The sequence below is a fragment of the Erinaceus europaeus genome, chromosome 13 (assembly GCF_950295315.1).
Source record: "Erinaceus europaeus chromosome 13, mEriEur2.1, whole genome shotgun sequence".
NCBI lineage: Eukaryota > Metazoa > Chordata > Mammalia > Eulipotyphla > Erinaceidae > Erinaceus > Erinaceus europaeus.
Window position 1 is genome coordinate 36,703,861 of NC_080174.1, and position 17,481 is coordinate 36,721,341.

Below are 17,481 nucleotides of genomic sequence, written 5' to 3' on the forward strand. Positions count from 1 at the left end.
GAGAAATGGAGAGAGGAGGAGAAGGCAGAGGGGGAGAGAAAGATAGACACCTGCAGACCTGCTTCACCGCCTGTGAAGCGACTCCCCTGCAGAGGAGCCGGGGGCTTGAACTGGGATCCTTACGTCGGTCCCTGCGCTTTGTGCCACATGCACTTAACCCACTGGCCACCGCCTGACCCCTGAACCAAAACTTTTTTAAAAATCAAGTTTAAAAGACCAACTAAGGGGAGAGATCAGGAAATCTTTGGTTTAGAGAATCCCTCTTTGCTGGGGGAATTGGTATAATGATTGTGCAAAAAGGCTTTCATGCCTGAGAGTTCAAAGTTTCAAATTCAATGCCAGAGATAAGCAGTGCTCTGATCAAAAAAAAAAAAAAAAACCTCCTTAAATTAAGCAGTAAAAATCTCTAGATTCTTCATGTGTATGTTGAGAAGGCAGAGAATCAGGCTTTGGATGCCTGGTGTTTGTTGTCTATCTATTAGGCAGTATGTAGGGCTTGGCGGATGAATCACATGTGCCCTAACCATTCAACTCCATGGCCAGAGAAAGGAGCTTCTGATGCTGTGCCAACTTGTCCTAATTATATGTAATTATATGGTTATCAGAGCTGACATGAGAAGAGACTTTGTCAGGAAATTTACCTACTTTCTGATCAGTTCTTTCCTCACTTAATGTGATCACAATCAAAGTAGCTTAAAGCAATGCTGAAATTCACAATCATTGTGATTCCTGCAATGATGTTTAAAAAGATGGTTCTAGAAATCGGCTTCTTTTCAACATGGAACCTACAAAATTATTAATATAAGATCTTAGTTGGTTACAAATGTAATGTGCATGACTGCTTTTCCTGGAGTATGTAGAAGTGCTGGTTCTTTGTGTTGCTTCTAAAATGCTTAGTAAGAGAATGTTATAGCAGCAAGAGGAACCAGATCACATATGCCGCTAAAATAGGGCAGAATGTGTCAATAAACAGGTGTGCAAATGGTACAGATTAAAGCTCTTCCAATGTCAACTGCATGGCTTGTTTTTAGAAAAGCTTTAATCTTTGCATTTAGGGTAGCAGTCACATAACAAAGTTCATATTGAAAAATTATGCAGCACTCAGGCTATTTAACTGGGGTCCAGGGTGTGTGGTAGAGAAATATTTAAAGGGACACTGTCAAGGTTAGAGAGACCAAATTTGACCTTTCATTTCTTCCCTGTATTTGCTAAACAGCCCACCTGATTCATTACTCTTTTTTCCCTTTATAGCCTACGTTATACACAAAGTAACTTGATGTTTTTACATGCGCTTCTAATGACAAAACTCAAATGGCACTGGCCCAACATATAGGTGCAACTCTACAACAACAAACCAGTGTGAATGTATGATGGAGAAGATCTTTGGAAAGATTTAACTTGTAAGCTTTTAATGGATCATTGTAAACAGTGAGGAAAATGATTTGAAAAATTATGAAAAAATACCTTGACAGTGTCCTTTTAACCAGTGCAGCAGAGAGAGAAATAAACTGTAAATAACAGCCCAACAGCCATGTCAAGTTTAGTTTTGTACGACAGCAGTAAAATCAAGGCTTTAAACACACAGCATGATAGAAGCATTGTTAGCTCAGAAGCTGCAACAACCAAAGAAATAAAGAACAGACGGTACAGAAACCAAAATGGGAAAGTCAAAGCATAGAAATGGACAAAAGAAAGGCAATTAGACCAGGGTGGTGGTGTTGCTGTTGGTGGAGTGTGGCAAGGGAGATGTTATCAGAAAGCTGAAATTAAGCAAAACTATAAAAAATAAGGAGGAAACAGAATAGTAACGGGAACAACAAAATCAAACAAAAGACAGACAAAAAAAACTATTGCCACATCTAAATGATACCAAGAAGACCTGATTGCATCTCTGGCACACTATCCTAACTCGAGATGCCACTCATGAGAAAGACTATGGGGAATAGTTGTCAGGCCTCACCCATTTTCTGTCTTGTTAAGCAAATATAAGAATGTTGCCAGGGATAACTTTTTCTATTAACTTTAAAATGCTACTTTGAAAATAAAGGACTATTTGGAAAACAGTAATAAAATGCTTCTCTGTCCATGAAGAATCCTATATTAATTGGAAGAAAACCAAAATATGTTTTTGATATATTTAAATCCTAAATCTATTTCTAAATTAAGCTTGTAAGCTATTTCTGCTCTGCCCAGATAAGAGACTTTTAGCAAATGACTCCCTTAAGTGTCCCCTGAAATTTATTTCTTGTCATTTCATTCTCCCTTAGCCTGTTATTCCAAAGGTAATTATGGAAAGGAGTTGAAATAATTGGAAATCTCTAAACATAAGTCACAAAAATGTTAGTTTTACCTGACCATTATAAGTACTAAAACTAAATCCTGAGAAAGGAACTTAGCAAATGATTAGAGAGTCTACCAGTGTTGGATAATTGCTGGATTTCTTTATTTCTTCTTTTTTTTAATTCGGGGGATCAATACTATACTATGCTATATACAGTATATATATATATGTAGTATACAGTATTATATATAGTATATATAATATACTATACTATATACAGTTGTTGGTACATGTATAAAATTTCTCAGTTTTAGGGGCAAGGTGGTGGTGCACCTGGTTGAGCGCACACATTACAGTGCACAAGGACCTAGGTTCAAGCCCCTAGTTCCCCACTTGTAGGGGGAAAGCTTCACAAGTGGTGAATCAGGGTTGCAAGTGTCTCTCTGTCTCTCTCCCTATCTCCTCCTCCCCTCTTGATTTCTGGCTGTCTCTATCCAAATAAATAAATAAACCTAACCAAATATATATTAATTTCTCAGTTTTCTGCAAAACACTTTTACCTCCAGCTTAGGTCTTCCTCCACCATCATGCACCAGGATCTGAAAGTATCTCCCTGCCCTGCCCTCTGTCCCCAATCCTTTACTTTGCTACAATACATCAAGCCCAGCCCAAGTTCTACTTTTTAAAAAAAATATATTTATTTATTTATTTATTCCCTTTTGTTGCCCTATTTGTTTTATTGTTGTAGTCGTTGGATAGGACAGAGAGAAATGGAGAGAGGAGGGAAAGATAGAGAGGGGGAAAGAAAGACACCTGTAGACCTGCTTTACCACTTGTGAAGTGAACCCCCTGCAAGTGGGGAACTGGGGACTCGAACCGGGATCCTTATTCAGGTCCTTGAGCTTTGTACCACGTGTGCTTAACCCACTGCACTACCGCCCAACTCCCCCAAGTTCTACTTTGTATTTCCCCTTTCTGTTCTTATTTCTCAACTTCTGTCCATGAGTGAGAACATGCCATGTTCATGGTTCTCTTTCTGGCTTATCTCAACTTAATATGACTCCTTAAAGCTCCATTGAAGATGATGTGAAGAACTGTTGGATTTCTATTATATAACATAGCAAGGACATATCATAGCAAACTAAGAGATAGTATTTTGAGAAATGGCCTTTGATACAGTTTCCTAGCAAAGGGTTAAACAGAAAGTCTATCACTTGAAATAGGTTTTCGTTATGCCTTTTCAAAGCCACTTATTTCTCTATGAAAAATTACAGACAAAAGATCTCTTTACATGACTAACAGAATTGAGGTTCTCTGATCTAAAGGGGTGTGATTCTGATGGTGTTAGACCTATAGATTATATGGCTTAGCAGATAGCAGCATTTGTGTCTAGTGCTAGTAAAATAAATCCCGAAAGAATTTAGCAATTTTTTGGACAGGGTTCATGAACCACTAAGAAGTCATCTAAAAGGAAGGTCAGCTCCTTTTACCTCTGGAAGTATTCTGCCACTACAAGCTCACTTAGGCTTTCATAAACAATGCCTATCTTTTTCTGTTTGTTTGTTTGTTTTTCATTGTCAGGGCTTCATGAGTCCAGGTCAATTTTTTGTTTATTATCTTTACTTATTTGATAGAGACAGACAGAAATTAAGAGGAAGGGAGGATATGGAAAGGTAGAGATAGACACCTACAGACCTGCTTCACCACTTGCAAAGCTTTCCCCCTGCAGGTGAGGGCTGGAGGCTTGAACCTGGATCCTTGCACACTGTAATATGTGTACTCAACCAAATGCGCTACCACCCAACCTGACCCATCTATTTTTAACATCCAGCCTGTGTAAATTCTCTAGCAGCAGAACAGAACAAAGGTAAGTACAGTGAGATTTGAAGTACAGAGAGTTCTGAGACTTAGCTAGAGAAATTCTCATAAAAAGAAAACACACATTGAAAAAACTTTAATAGTCAAACTTGGCCAATAAAAGTCACAATCCTGACTTGTCCCATATATTCCCTTACACTTCTAGAATTATGGTAACATAAATAATTAAAATTAGTTACGTTCATAATATACCTAGTTGAAGAAATTTACACTTCGAAGTCATTAATTTAGATTGTCAAATAGGTAAGGGAAATAAGATTACGTCTAAAGGAAGAAAACGGACAATAGATACGTCATCAATCCAAATGGGTTTTTTTTTAATTGAGACTGCTGCTTACCTCCCCATCTTCTGACTCATAAGGAATCTTTTTGGGAATGTAAACAAGTGACTTCCCTAAAGCACTAACTAGTTTATGCAGAGAAAGTAGTACAAACCATGTGTCTAAGGAATTCACTCTAACAGTTTCTGACACACAAAGTAGCTCATTATATTCTCCATAAAATGAATAAGTTAATTTATGCTAGAAAAACAAAGTCTAGGTAGGACTAAATGCATTGTTACCAAGCAGAAAGATCTGGTCCTACCTGCAGGAGGAATGTTTCATGAGCAGTAAAACAGTGCTGCAGGTCTCTATCTCTCTCTAATTCTCCTTCCTTCTTGATTTCTATCCAAAAAATATATAAAAATTTTTAAAAAGAAAAACAGCTTATATCTGATGAAAAAATAACACTTTTCAGGAGCACTGAAGAAATGCATGGAATATTTACATTTGGAATGACTGGCAGTCTTTCTCCCTTTCTATCTCCCCATTCCCTCTTGATTTCTGACTGTCTCTATCAAATAAATAATAATATATATTTTTAATAAAGTATAATGATAGGTGGGGGAGATAGCATAATGGTTATACAAAAAGACTTTCAAGCCTGAGACTCCAAGGTCTTAGATTCAATCCCCACCACCACCATAAACCAAAACTGAACAATGCTTTGGTCTCTGTCTCTGTCTCTCTCTGTATTTCCTCTGCTCTTTTTAAAATAAAATATACATTTAAAAATTCCCTTAGCTGCCACAAGACTTCACAGTAGTATATGTAATAAGCCCTACAAAGTGTGGTTGAGGGAGGTAGGAAAAGTATTAAAGATACTATTAAAAACAAAAAGTATAATGATATAAGCACAACTGAATTACAAGTGAAAAATATAGGTAGAATAAGTAGTGAGTATATCTAATTAATGGTCTTTTAAAATTTTTATTTACTTTAATGATATGGAAAGAAATACAAAGTGGGAGAGAAAGAGAAATACATGCAGCACTGTTTCACTACTTGTTAAGTTTCCTCCTTGCAAGCATGGACCAAGGGACTTGAACTTGTCCCTGCACATGGTAATCTGTGCACTCTACTGGGTGTGCCACTACAACAGCCTGCAATCTAAAGCCCCTGAATTACTTGCTAGGAAACCTTCAGTCAAATTCAAAATTTCCCTTATCACTCCCACAATTACATATTTTCAGTCTCCTCAATGGTGACTTCCAAAAGGTTCCTGAAAAATTGATTGCCCCATTTTCCAGTCATCTCAACATCCAGTTCAAGTTGATAGTAAAGAGTATAACTCTAATTAGTCAATTTGTGAGCAACTGCTACATGAGCTCTGAATGTTTTTCTAAGCTCAGAAGATAGTACTATTTATAAAGATATAATCAGATAGGGAAGCCCTGATGTTAGTCACCCAGAGCCATAGAAGCTCAATATTTTTTAAGAAAATAGAGAAGTGAACTCTTTTCAGGAATTTTAGTTGTGATTGAAACAGCAAGATAACAACTAATTAATAACAATTAAAAAAAACAACAAGATTACTACTTGCATTGTGACACTTTTACAGCAAAACAGTGGTATATGCTATGTCCTTAAGACAGTATAATAAGTGATATTTAGGGGCCGGGTGGTGGCGCACCTGGTTGAGCACCCATGTTACAGTGTGTAAGGTCATAGGTTCAAGCCCCTGGTCCCCACCTGCAGGGGAAAAGCTTCACAAGTGGTGAAGAAGGGCTGCAGGGGTCTCTCTGTCTCTCCCTCTCTATCATCCCCTTTCCTCTCAATTTCTCTATGTCTCTATCCAATAAATAAAGATAATTAAAAAAATAAGTCATATTTACAACTTTGAATTGATAGTTTTGTGTTATATGACTAGAAGCAGAAATCAAATCACTCTTTTCCACTGAGGCCATCCACAAACAATGGAGGAACGAAAACCTATTTAATTCAATAGTTTACTAAAGAAAAAGCAATAGTTTAGTGAATTTCTACTCTGGATGGGTCTTGTTGCCTCTAAAAAAACATTAAAAGAAAGGTCTTTGTAAATAAATTTCAGGCAGTGGGGCAGTCAGAAGAGTGCAAAGATTACCATGCACAAGGACCTGGGTTCAACTCCCCAGTTTCCACCTGTGGAGTGGAGGAGGAGCTTCATCAACAGTGAAATAGTGCTGTAGGTATCTCTCTCCCTCTCAATTTTTGTCTCTATCAACAAAAGAATGGGGGGGGGTGTGTGTGGGAAAGGCTGCTAGGAGCAGTGGATTTGTAATGCAGGTATGAGTCCCAGTGATTGTAAGAGACTCCCTCCAAAAAAAAAAAAAAAAAATCCAGTGGTCCAGGAGATGGCACACTGGGTAGGGCATTGGACTCTCAAGCGTGAGGTCCTGAGTTCAATCACCAGCAGCACATGTACCAGAGTGATGTCTGGTTCTTTCTCTCTCTGTCTCTCTCTCTCCTATGGTTTCTCATGAATAAATAAAATATTTTTAAAGAGTGATTAAATCATGTTAAAAAAAAATCCAGCTGATGCACTCACACAGGTAGTTGGAAGCTGTACATATTTACTCCCACCTCTACCTTCCCTGAAATATCAGTTAAGTGTAGCAGTATAAGTATAGGGATTTCAGCTGGAACACCAGGGAATAAATTCTGGTTCTACAATTTATTTACAATGACCCCAGGCAAACTAATGTTAAGATTCTTCCCCTGCAAAAAAGGAGAATGAAACAAATGACCTACTTTCTGCTTAGATTTTTAACAATGTGAAATATATGTATAATTATAAGCAAATGTTAATGGGGCTCATAAGTTCTATTATTTGTCCTGTAAATCAAGCCAGTCTACAGGTGCTTGAATTTGAGTCCAGGGGTGAGGCGATAGCACAGTGGCTATGCAACAAGACTTTCATGCCTGAGGCTCTATAGGTTCCAGGTTCAGTGCTCAGCACCACCATAAGCTAGAGCTGAGCAGTGCTCTCTGGTGTTTTTCCACCTGCTCCCTACCCCCATAAATGGTTTTTAAAAAATTGTGGAATTCAGAATGGCAGAGAACCAAAGCATTCTCCGAAAGTCTGCCTTATTCTGATATGAACCTCAAAAAGCCTAAAGGAGTTGGGATCTTACCACTTTTAATAACAATTATTAAACTGTCATGTGTATAACAAATCTTCCCATACTCAAAATATAAAGATAACACTGAGCTTGTATCTTGAATTACAGACTTCCTCACTCCTAATAGAAAGTTTGCAAAACTTCCACTAAACAAAAATTTCTGAATTTCATCCATTCCTAAAAATTAGAATTTATACAGTATAAGTTTTTCCAGTATTTGTTAAGTCGCTCTTTACTCTCCAATACCAAGCACCATTTCCATGCTATTGCCATACCAAGCATGGGAAAGTCTTATGACTCTGATCAACACTTTGGCCTACCTAAGTATCTGGCTTTAGCCTTTAGCTTATCACAACCTGAACCTACAAACACAAAACTGCAGTCATAAAGAACACATGAACTAGACAAAGCACAAGATGAGGGGCACACTGAATGAAGAATTAGGTGTCAATTACAAAGGTGTCTTGGAGTAGGTGGCCACAGACAAAAGTAAAACAAAACAAAACAAAAAACCTGTCAAGTTTGCCTTCATAAATGTTTACAGAAAAATGCTGTTTCTAAACAGGAGTGTAAATTTGCATATGTACTTAACATATCCTAGCCTGTATAGTTCAGAGTTAAGGAACAAAAAGTATAACATCACATCATTTCTACTCTCAGTTTATAATTAATTATATGTGTATATATTCATCCATATATGTCCTCCAAATTGTTTTAAACTAAACCAAAGAAATAGTGAAAATTATTTTTGTCCTCAACTTACAGCTTGTCCATTGGCTTCATAAAGAGGGCATTTTTGCTTGATCTTGGCCAGTTCCATATTTACTTGTTTGCTGACCACAGCCATGGGATTCCCTCCTAGAAAAAGCTCAAACAATTAAATTCAACATACCTATGAAAAGAGAACAACAACCTCAATGCAAAAATGTTTCTACTCAGAGTATGTGAAGTATATATCCAAAAAATAAGCAAAATTAGAATAACTATATATAATCCAATAAATTAGCTGCCACTGTTATTAATCCTTCTAGATTTTGTGTATAAAATAATATCTATACAAAAAGGATTTTAACACATTGTTTTATATTTTTTCAACTTAGCAATAAATTCTCTCTCTATATATATATATTATATACTGTTACTTCTGTTGCTCCAGCAGGTCACACTAAAAAAATATTTCAAACATAACACAGTCCACTTGTCTTTTAGGATAATTTCCTAGAATATGTCTGTTAGATCAAAATATATGTACACCTGGGAGTCCAGCGGTAGCGCAGCGTGTTAAGCGCATGTGGCACAAAGCGCAAGGACCGGAGTAAGGATCCGCGTTCAAGTCCCTGGCTCCCCACCTGCAGGGAGGTCACTTTACTAAGCGGTGAAGCAGGTCTGCAGGTCTATCATCTTTCTCTCCCCCCTCCCTATTTCTCTCTGTCCTATCCAACAACAACAACATCAGTAACAACAATAATAACTACAACAGTAAAACAACAAGGGCAACAAAATGGAATAAATTTTTAAATATATATATATGTACACCTGATATTTCACAAATTTTGATTCTCAGGAAAACAACTTACCAATTTACCTCTCACAGTATGAATAGTACCTAAATAAATAGTTTATTTATTATTATTATTAATGCAATGACAAGAGATAGAACCTGTTGTATGCTTTACAGTGGGTTGTTCTAGCTCTCCCCCTGCCAAGAAAATTGGATCAGTCTTGCTAGTTTCGTGGGCCGCTGGGCCCCGCCCCAAGGAACCCCGAGAGGGTTCCAGAGTTCCAGAGTTAGAGAGTGCTTGGCGCCGCCGCGGGGGGAAGAGGCAGCAGAGTTCTGTTTGGTGATTAGTTTGTCTTAGTTTATGAATCGTTGTTCCTGAATAAAGAAATACAGCTTCCCTGCCCAGCCGTATGTCTCTGGTCGTCTGTTACCCGCCCGTGAAGCTAGCCCGGCCAGCTGGAGCCTCCGAATTTCAACAACAAGAACCCAGGTTATATGCATATGGTTTACATGTGAGTAACTTCCCTGGCCAATTTTTGTCTTCAGATAGTGAGAGAGAGAGATTGGGACTGAGAAAATGAGAGCATACTCAAAAAAAGCGCTGCTCTGTCATCCATGCAATTTCCCTTGTTGCTCTCACATAGTTCCAGAGGATCCAACCCAAAGCCTCACACTTCAAGGTGGGTGCTCTATTACTGGAGCCATTTCCATACATGCTCCCAGAGGGATAAAGAATAGGAAAGCTATCAAGAGAGAGGATTGGATACAGAGTTCTGGTGGTCAGAATTGTAAGGGGTTGTGCCCCTCTTATCCTACGGTCTTAGCAGTATTTCCATTTTATAAGTAAAATTTTTTTAAATTTTGCTTCTTTCACTTGAAAAATATATGCTTAGTCTTTGACCATGTATTATACATAGCACAAAAGCTACTTACCAAGGCCTGTTACTACCATGGCTCCAAGATCAGCTACATAGTTTCCTTTGCGAAAAGTAGCTACTCTTCCACCCACTCGATCCTGTTTTTCAGAAATTAAAACAGCTAACATTATCAATTCTGTCATAAACATAAACTGGCATAGTAAAATCCAAGAGTTATGTCTTCTATAATTCAAAAAAGAAAGAAATGTTATGCATGTACAAACTATTGTATTTACTGTTGAATGTAAAACATTAATTCCCCAATAAAGAAATTTAAAAAAAAACTCATTACATTGAATATAGTAAATAGGACTGTGGACATAAAGTTTAACTAGATTACATGAGAGGTAGGTTGGTAACAAAGAGGTCCTCTATTAAGTGAGTATATACACATATCCTACCCACCCTGTATATAAGGTAGGAAAATAATTTAACCAAGGCAAGATAAGGAACAATTTACCAGCCAAACAACATTTAGTCACAGGAACCATCATTCTGCCCAATAGTCTCTAACACCACTTACTATACAGGTTGGGTCTATCAACAAAGAAAATATCTGTTCATAAATCCAAATACTAAATGACATCTCTTCTATCAGCATATCACAATTCATGTCCTTTGGTCCCCAAAATCAGTTGTGGATGACTTGACAGATGGCTTCTTGAGTGCAGCCCAATGTCCAGAGACATAAAACTATTGATAATACTTCTCATTTCTTAATATCAAGGCCCTGATATTTTGAAGGCTTTTGTAAAAATTTTTGATTGTTTAGGCTACCTAAGAAATGGCCCTGTATTGCACCAAAGTAAAAGACTCTGGGTTGGGGGTTGTGGGGGGAGAATACAGGTCCAAGAAGGATGACAAAGGACCTAGTGGTTGTTGTATTGTTATATGGAAAACTGAGAAATATTATGCATGTACAAACTATTGTATTTACTGTTGAATGTAAAACATTAATTCCCCAATAAAGAAATTTAAAAAAAAAAAAGAAGAAATGGCCCTATCCTTTTTTTTTTTTTTTTTTAACCAGAACACTGCTCTCAACTCAGGATTACTGTGATGCCAGGAATTAAAACTGAGCTATCAGAGGCTTAGGTATGAGATTCTTTGTATAAACACTAATGCTATCTCCCTGGCCTAAAATGATTTAATTTTAAATGGTGAGAATCCACAGAGGTCTTTAAGCCATGGAAAACAATTCTGAAAATTTGGAAATAACTTGAATTGCAGGCACCTAACATGTTATTTTCTCTACTGTATGTCCTCACTTCTTCTTTCCTCCCTCAGTTTCCATTTCTTCTCTCAAGTATTAGTAATAAGAGAACCAATGTCTTGATTTCACCAGGCCCTAAATGACAGTTGCTATCTGAGAAGCAACTCCCTACTTGCTTCTTTGTTCTTTTTTAAAAAACTTATTTATTTATTTATTCCCTTTTGTTGCCCTTGTTGTTTTATTGTTGTAGTTATTAATGTTGTCATTGTTAGATAGGACTGAGAGAAATGGAGAGAGAAGGGGAAGACAGAGAGGGGGAGAGAAAGACAGATACCTGCAGACCTGCTTCATCATCTGTGAAGCAATTCCTCTGCAGGTGGGGAGCCAGGGTCTCGAACCGGGATCCTTAGACCAGTCCTTGCTCTTTGCGCCACGTGCACTTAAGCCCGACTCCCCCCTCCTTGCTTCTTTATGTTTACACAGAGAATACAATTCACTGTTTTAACTTAATACTTCTTCCAATTTTTACTTTCAAATTTTTATTCAGTAAGTAATAAAATTCAAAATACTTTATATATTAGACAAAACAATCTGGTTTACAGTTCAAGTTATATGATTTCTTAATTTGCAGTAGTTAATATTCTTACCATATTTCAGGTCATCTTCTAAAACTCAAAATTCTTACCCTGGCTTCCAAAAGTGTGACATCCATTCCAAAACTTTGTAGTTGACGAGCTGCTGCCAAGCCTGAAACCCCAGAGCCTATAATAATTACCTTCCCTGTCTTTTTAGCTAAAAACAAAAGAAAAACAATAATCAGGATATTTTGTTGTAGGCTTAAGAGTTTTTATAATCATGAAAGAGTCTAGGTTCTTAACATGTCATGCTATCTTAAAGATTTATTTTTTTCTTTTAAAAAGTCGCTTATTTACTAGCGAGGAAGAGAAGAGTCAGAACTAGAGCATCACTCTGTAGGGGATGAAACTTGGGCTCCATGCTTCTGAGTCTAATATTCTAGCCATTATGTCACCTCCCAGGTTGCTGCTAGGCATACCTTTTTGTAAAAAAAAAAAAAGAAAAAAAAAAGCGTTACATCACTGGCCATAAACTATACTGATTCTCAAAATATTTCTCAAAAATAATTCTCAAAATATTCTCAAAATCTACCCCCTAGATTTCTGCTATTATTCAGATACCATGAAAGGGGCAAACAGTATTTTTAAAATAAAAAAGATTTAAAAAACAAAAACCCTTTACCAGTATAGAGAACTGGTTGAGAGAAAACCTTAAACTTCCTTTCATAACTGGCACCTTACATTTTAAACACAAAATTTTTATTATTTTTCTTAAATTGGGGGTCTAGTATTTATTTTGTTTTAGTAAGAGAGAGCGATAAAGAGAGAAAAAAAAAAAAATGCATTGCTTACCTCTGGCTTATAGTGGTACTGTGGATTAAACATGGGACCTTGGAGTCTCAAGCATGAAAATCTTTTGTATAATTATGCTGTCTCCTAGCCCTGAAAATTTTTTTACTCAATACCTATCTTTTACTCAGTACCTATCAAACTAGTAATTATAAAAAGGTACATTTATAAGAGATTCTACCTTAAATGGGATTTATAAGAAGCATGGACATGTTGATTCCAAACACAGAATTAGAAATGATAATAAAGTGCTAGAAGTTTTCTGGAAATAAAATTGAGTCCTAGAATTGCTATTGCTACTTAAAACCATGAAATTAATGGACCAGGTCCTTACTTGGAAGGGGTTTTATCCTCTTATAGATGCCGAAGTTGATAAGACCATGACGTTCTAAATAACTGTGGACTCGGTGGACAAGCACAGTATCACCTACAGAACAAGTGAATTTTAAAATGTAAACATTTTAAAGTGTAAACACTTTAGCAGTTTAAGCGTGAAACTTTTAAAATCCTCCATCACCAAGTCATTCTCTATATATTTTCCATAAGTTTCAGGTTATATGACTTTAATGGAAAAGGAATTCTAGAGAGCTATTAGACTGTGAATAGTCAAAAATACCATTAATTTGGCTTTTTAAACAACAACAGTCTAGGGGGGGCAGGCACACCTGGTTAAGCACACAAAATACCATGCACAAGAACCTGGGTTTGAGCACCCATGAAGCAGGTCTGCAGGTATCTCTCTCTCTCTCTCTCTCCCCCTCCCCATATTTTCTGTTCTATCCCCAATAAAATAAGGAAAAAAAAAAACAAAAAAAGTTAACACTCCATTATAGAAGAAATAAAGGGCAAAAGCAACCCTTCTAAACACCTTTTTTTACAACAGTCTTCATTTACTTTAATACCTTACAAGACTCTACCAGTATCAAATAGAAAAACGAAAAGCCCAGCGGGCCAGGCACTAATGTACCTGGTTAAGCGCATGTTACCATGTATAAGGACCTAGGTTTGAGCCCCTACTCTCTACTTGTGGCGCGGAAGCTTCATGAGTGTTGAAGCAAGTACTGCAGGTGTCTCAGTCTCGCACCCTCTCTATCTTTCCCTCCCCTTTCAATTTCTCTCCTATCAATTAAGTAAAAAAGATGGGGGGAGGGTTAAAGGGTTTCACCCAGCTAGTCAATCAAATGCAACAAAGTACTTCATAAATTCATAAATATAGTTAGGTATGGGGAAATTATTGGCCATTTCTTTTTTAATCTCTCTCTTTAAATGTGGTACCAGGGTACAAAGCCAGTGCCCTGCACATGTGCAACATCACCGAGACACTTTGCCAGCCTATTCATTGAGGTTTCTCCCCTATACAATTCAGCCACTCCCAGTGAATTTTTTTCTTTTCCTTTATTTTCCATACAGGGGGTGGGGAGAGAGACATAGTACAGACAGACATCACAGCACCACTCCATCACTTTTGAAACTTCCTTTTACATGGTCTTCCTATATGGCAGTAAAAGGCTTGAATCTAGGTCCTCAGACATGATAAAGTGTATACTCTACTGACAAGCTATTTCCCAGGCCTTCATTTTCATTATTCTGTATTTTTAGAGAGAACAAAAATGAATGACCAAAGCATCACTACACTATCCATAGAGCTCTCATGTGGTGCTGAGGTTCAAACCCAGGGCATAACACATGAAAATATTTTCCTGCTGAGTCACCTCCCAGACTCCTATTAACCATCTCGTGGAATCATTTACCTGTCAACTGGTTTAACTGGAAAATAATTATGAGAACATGAAGTAATTTCCCTATAGGATTAATTTTTACATGGCACAGGTTGAAAATAATATGGAAATGTGAATGAAAAAACTCAGTATCAAAGAACCATTTCCTTTTGGGAGAAAATGCCAATGTCCACAGTCAAGTCCAGTAATAATCCAGCAATAATAAACTTACTATTGTATGGTGCTTCTAATTGTTGGAGAGTAGCCTCAAATGTCAGCTGAATCTTTGGATTATCCAGCCATAACTGCAGCTGTATTGAAATTATAAAAACTGTATTATACACAAACATATACAATGACCATTTTAAAATATCCTCTTAACTTTATAGTCTTTCACTTCACTGAAATAATGATGGTTACATCCCTAACAAAGAAATTTATGAACCAAAACCATGTTAAGTAAATGAATTTTTGAAGGAGTTGGGAGATAAACTAGCTTCAAAAAGTATTCTGGTGGTGAACAGGGGCCAGGACAGACAGCAAAATAATTATGCAAAAATACTTCATGAATGAAAATTAGAAGTACCAGTTTCAACCCCTTGTGTCACTATAAGCCAGAACTGAGCAGTGCTCTCGTAAATACATAAATATATCATTCACAAATACATAAGCAAACAACTAATGACACAAAAAATATTTAGGAAGCCTATGAGGTAACACCATGGAAAAGTGCCAAACTGTCATACATGAAATTCTTAGTTCTATCTCTAATATCATATATGCTAGTGATGCTCTGGTTTTTCTCTCTACTTCTATTTCACATGAAAAAAACAAAAAATTTCTTTTTTTTTAAGTAACAACCAAGATGCAGTTGGAAAGAATTTAACCTGAGTTACATAACCTTAGACAGGGTAGATAAAGTCTACAAAAGCAAAGGTGGGGGAGAAAAATTTTAAAAATATTACCCCTGGTTTTCTGTTTGTACAACTTAATGGGCTGGTATGTCATTCACTGAATGAGGGCCTGCTGTCAAAGGGTAGTACTCAATGAAGCTGAGAAAAACAAGAGAGAAAAACTAGAATACTATGTTTAGCTAGGAGAGTAATACTGGTAGTAGTGAAAGGAACAGCTGAAAAAAGCAGTAAGATAAATAAAAACCAGTGTGGTACAATCAATGGGCTCTAACATTCTCTTCAAACTGAATATATAACTTCAAAATGCAAGACTGACTACCATATTTATTTAAGTACACAGCTAAAAAATTTTAAGTACTGCCAAACAGGCAAGTTTTAATAAAAGTTTATTTGGCTATGTGTAAATAAGCCTGATGACCTCCATGCACATCCTCCACTTAACTCTGGGTCCTCTCATTAAAAAAATGTAATCCTCAGTTACATACTAAATCAAGCTCCTCTTGCCCCAACACAAATTTTCTTCCTCCTTTGACCCCCAGTATCAGGTTCAGGTCATAGGCTCTAGTTCAATAACCCTAAAAGATTCAGTTTTAAGTACAGAAGAACAAGATACCACTTAAGATGAGAAAGATGATTAAGTCCCTATGGGAATGGATGGTTTTTGTTTTATTGCAGAGTCAGAGAGCACAATTCTAATGTGAAAATCCTCCAAATCTGGACTTCTGGTTATAGGAAATGAATCAAAGATGATAGAAATCACTAAAATCACCATCCAAATGAAGTATTCAGTAAAAACTCCCCTACAGGAGAGAGAAATATGATAATTTGTCCCCCCAAAAATCCACTTAGATAAAATGTTTCAATTATCAGATAAATGACCTGAGTTTCCCACTCACTTAAAAATATGTGCTAAGATACTACTATGATTCCATCCTGATTTCCCTGGGCAGACAACCTTACCAATGTGTCCTAAAGTCTCACCTCTCTAAAGTACCACCCCACTAGGGAAAGAGAGGAACAGGCTGGGGATAGATGTTGACCAGAAGTCAGAACTCCCAATTTCTGCACCCCAAAAAGGATTTTGGTCCACACTCCCAACCAGCGGGATGAAGAACAGAAATTTTGGGAGCTGGGCAGTGGTGCACTGGGTTAAGTGCACATAGTATGAAGCACGAGGACCCAAGAGCAATGAGCCCAATTCGAGCCCCCAGCTCTCCACCTGCGGGAGGGGGGGGTCACTTCACAAGCAGTGAAGCAGGTCTGCAGGTGTCTATTTCTCTCTCCCCTTCTCAATTTCTCTGTCCTATCCAATAAAGTACAGAAAAAAATGGCCACCAGGAGTAGTGGATTCATAGTGCAGGTACTGAGCCCCAGCAATAACCCTGGAGGCAAAAAAAGGGGGGGGGAGTTCCCACTGGAGGGGATGGGACACGAACTCTGGTGGTGGGAACTATATGGAATTATAACCCTGTTATCTTAGAATCTTGTCAATCATTATTAAATCACTAATACAAATTTTAATGTGCTAAGATACATGAGTTATATTCAAAGTAAAGTTACTAATTTCTTCTGTATCACCCTAGAGTATAAGTAATATGTTTGAATAGCACCTTATCTCTCTATAGTTGAAAATTTTCTGATGAATAAAGAAAATGAAAGAAAAATTCTGAAAAGAAATACAAATGACAACTAACTGTGAAAAAAATAGTTTAAGAAATCAAAGAGACAAAATAACTGAAATAGTTTTGTTCTATTTTGGCAGCACAGATTATAAATGTTTTAATAAAAGCAAGGAGCAAGGCAAATGGGAGACTGCCAACCAGCCTACACTAAACATGTGCCAAAACTAAACATTCAGGGGTGGAGAGACAGCATAATGGCTAAGTAAAAGACTTTCATGCCTGAGGCTCTGAGGTTCCAGATTCAACCCCCAGCACCACAATAAGCCAAAGCTGAGCAGTCCTCTGATCTTTCTCTCCATAAAATACTGACTATAAAAATAATAAAAATTTTAAAAAACTTAATTTTCACTCATACTTTTAAACAAAGCAGTCTTCCTTATAGAATTCTACCAAAAGGTAATGAGAGCCACAGGTAGTTTATAAGAATATACTGACATAAAAGCTATCCAGAGCAAAAATGAGTATTTAAATGCTCAACAGTTAAATTATGACCAAACTGTCAGACAAAATATGCAAACATGGAAACTAAGCA

General features: G+C 37.0%; 1 protein-coding gene across 2 annotated transcripts in view; it reads right to left on the reverse strand.

The window, feature by feature from the left end:
• KDM1A (lysine demethylase 1A) overlaps positions 1 to 17,481 on the reverse strand; it is an 81,517-nt gene that overhangs the window by 24,550 nt on the left and 39,486 nt on the right. For both annotated transcript variants that reach the window (XM_007528735.3, XM_016190648.2), the window contains 5 exons: positions 14,586 to 14,664; positions 12,970 to 13,062; positions 11,897 to 12,003; positions 10,015 to 10,096; positions 8,344 to 8,438 (listed from right to left, as the gene is read on the reverse strand). In XM_007528735.3, the coding sequence (XP_007528797.2) occupies positions 8,344 to 8,438; positions 10,015 to 10,096; positions 11,897 to 12,003; positions 12,970 to 13,062; positions 14,586 to 14,664 (456 nt within the window). The remainder of the gene's footprint in view (positions 1 to 8,343; positions 8,439 to 10,014; positions 10,097 to 11,896; positions 12,004 to 12,969; positions 13,063 to 14,585; positions 14,665 to 17,481) is intronic.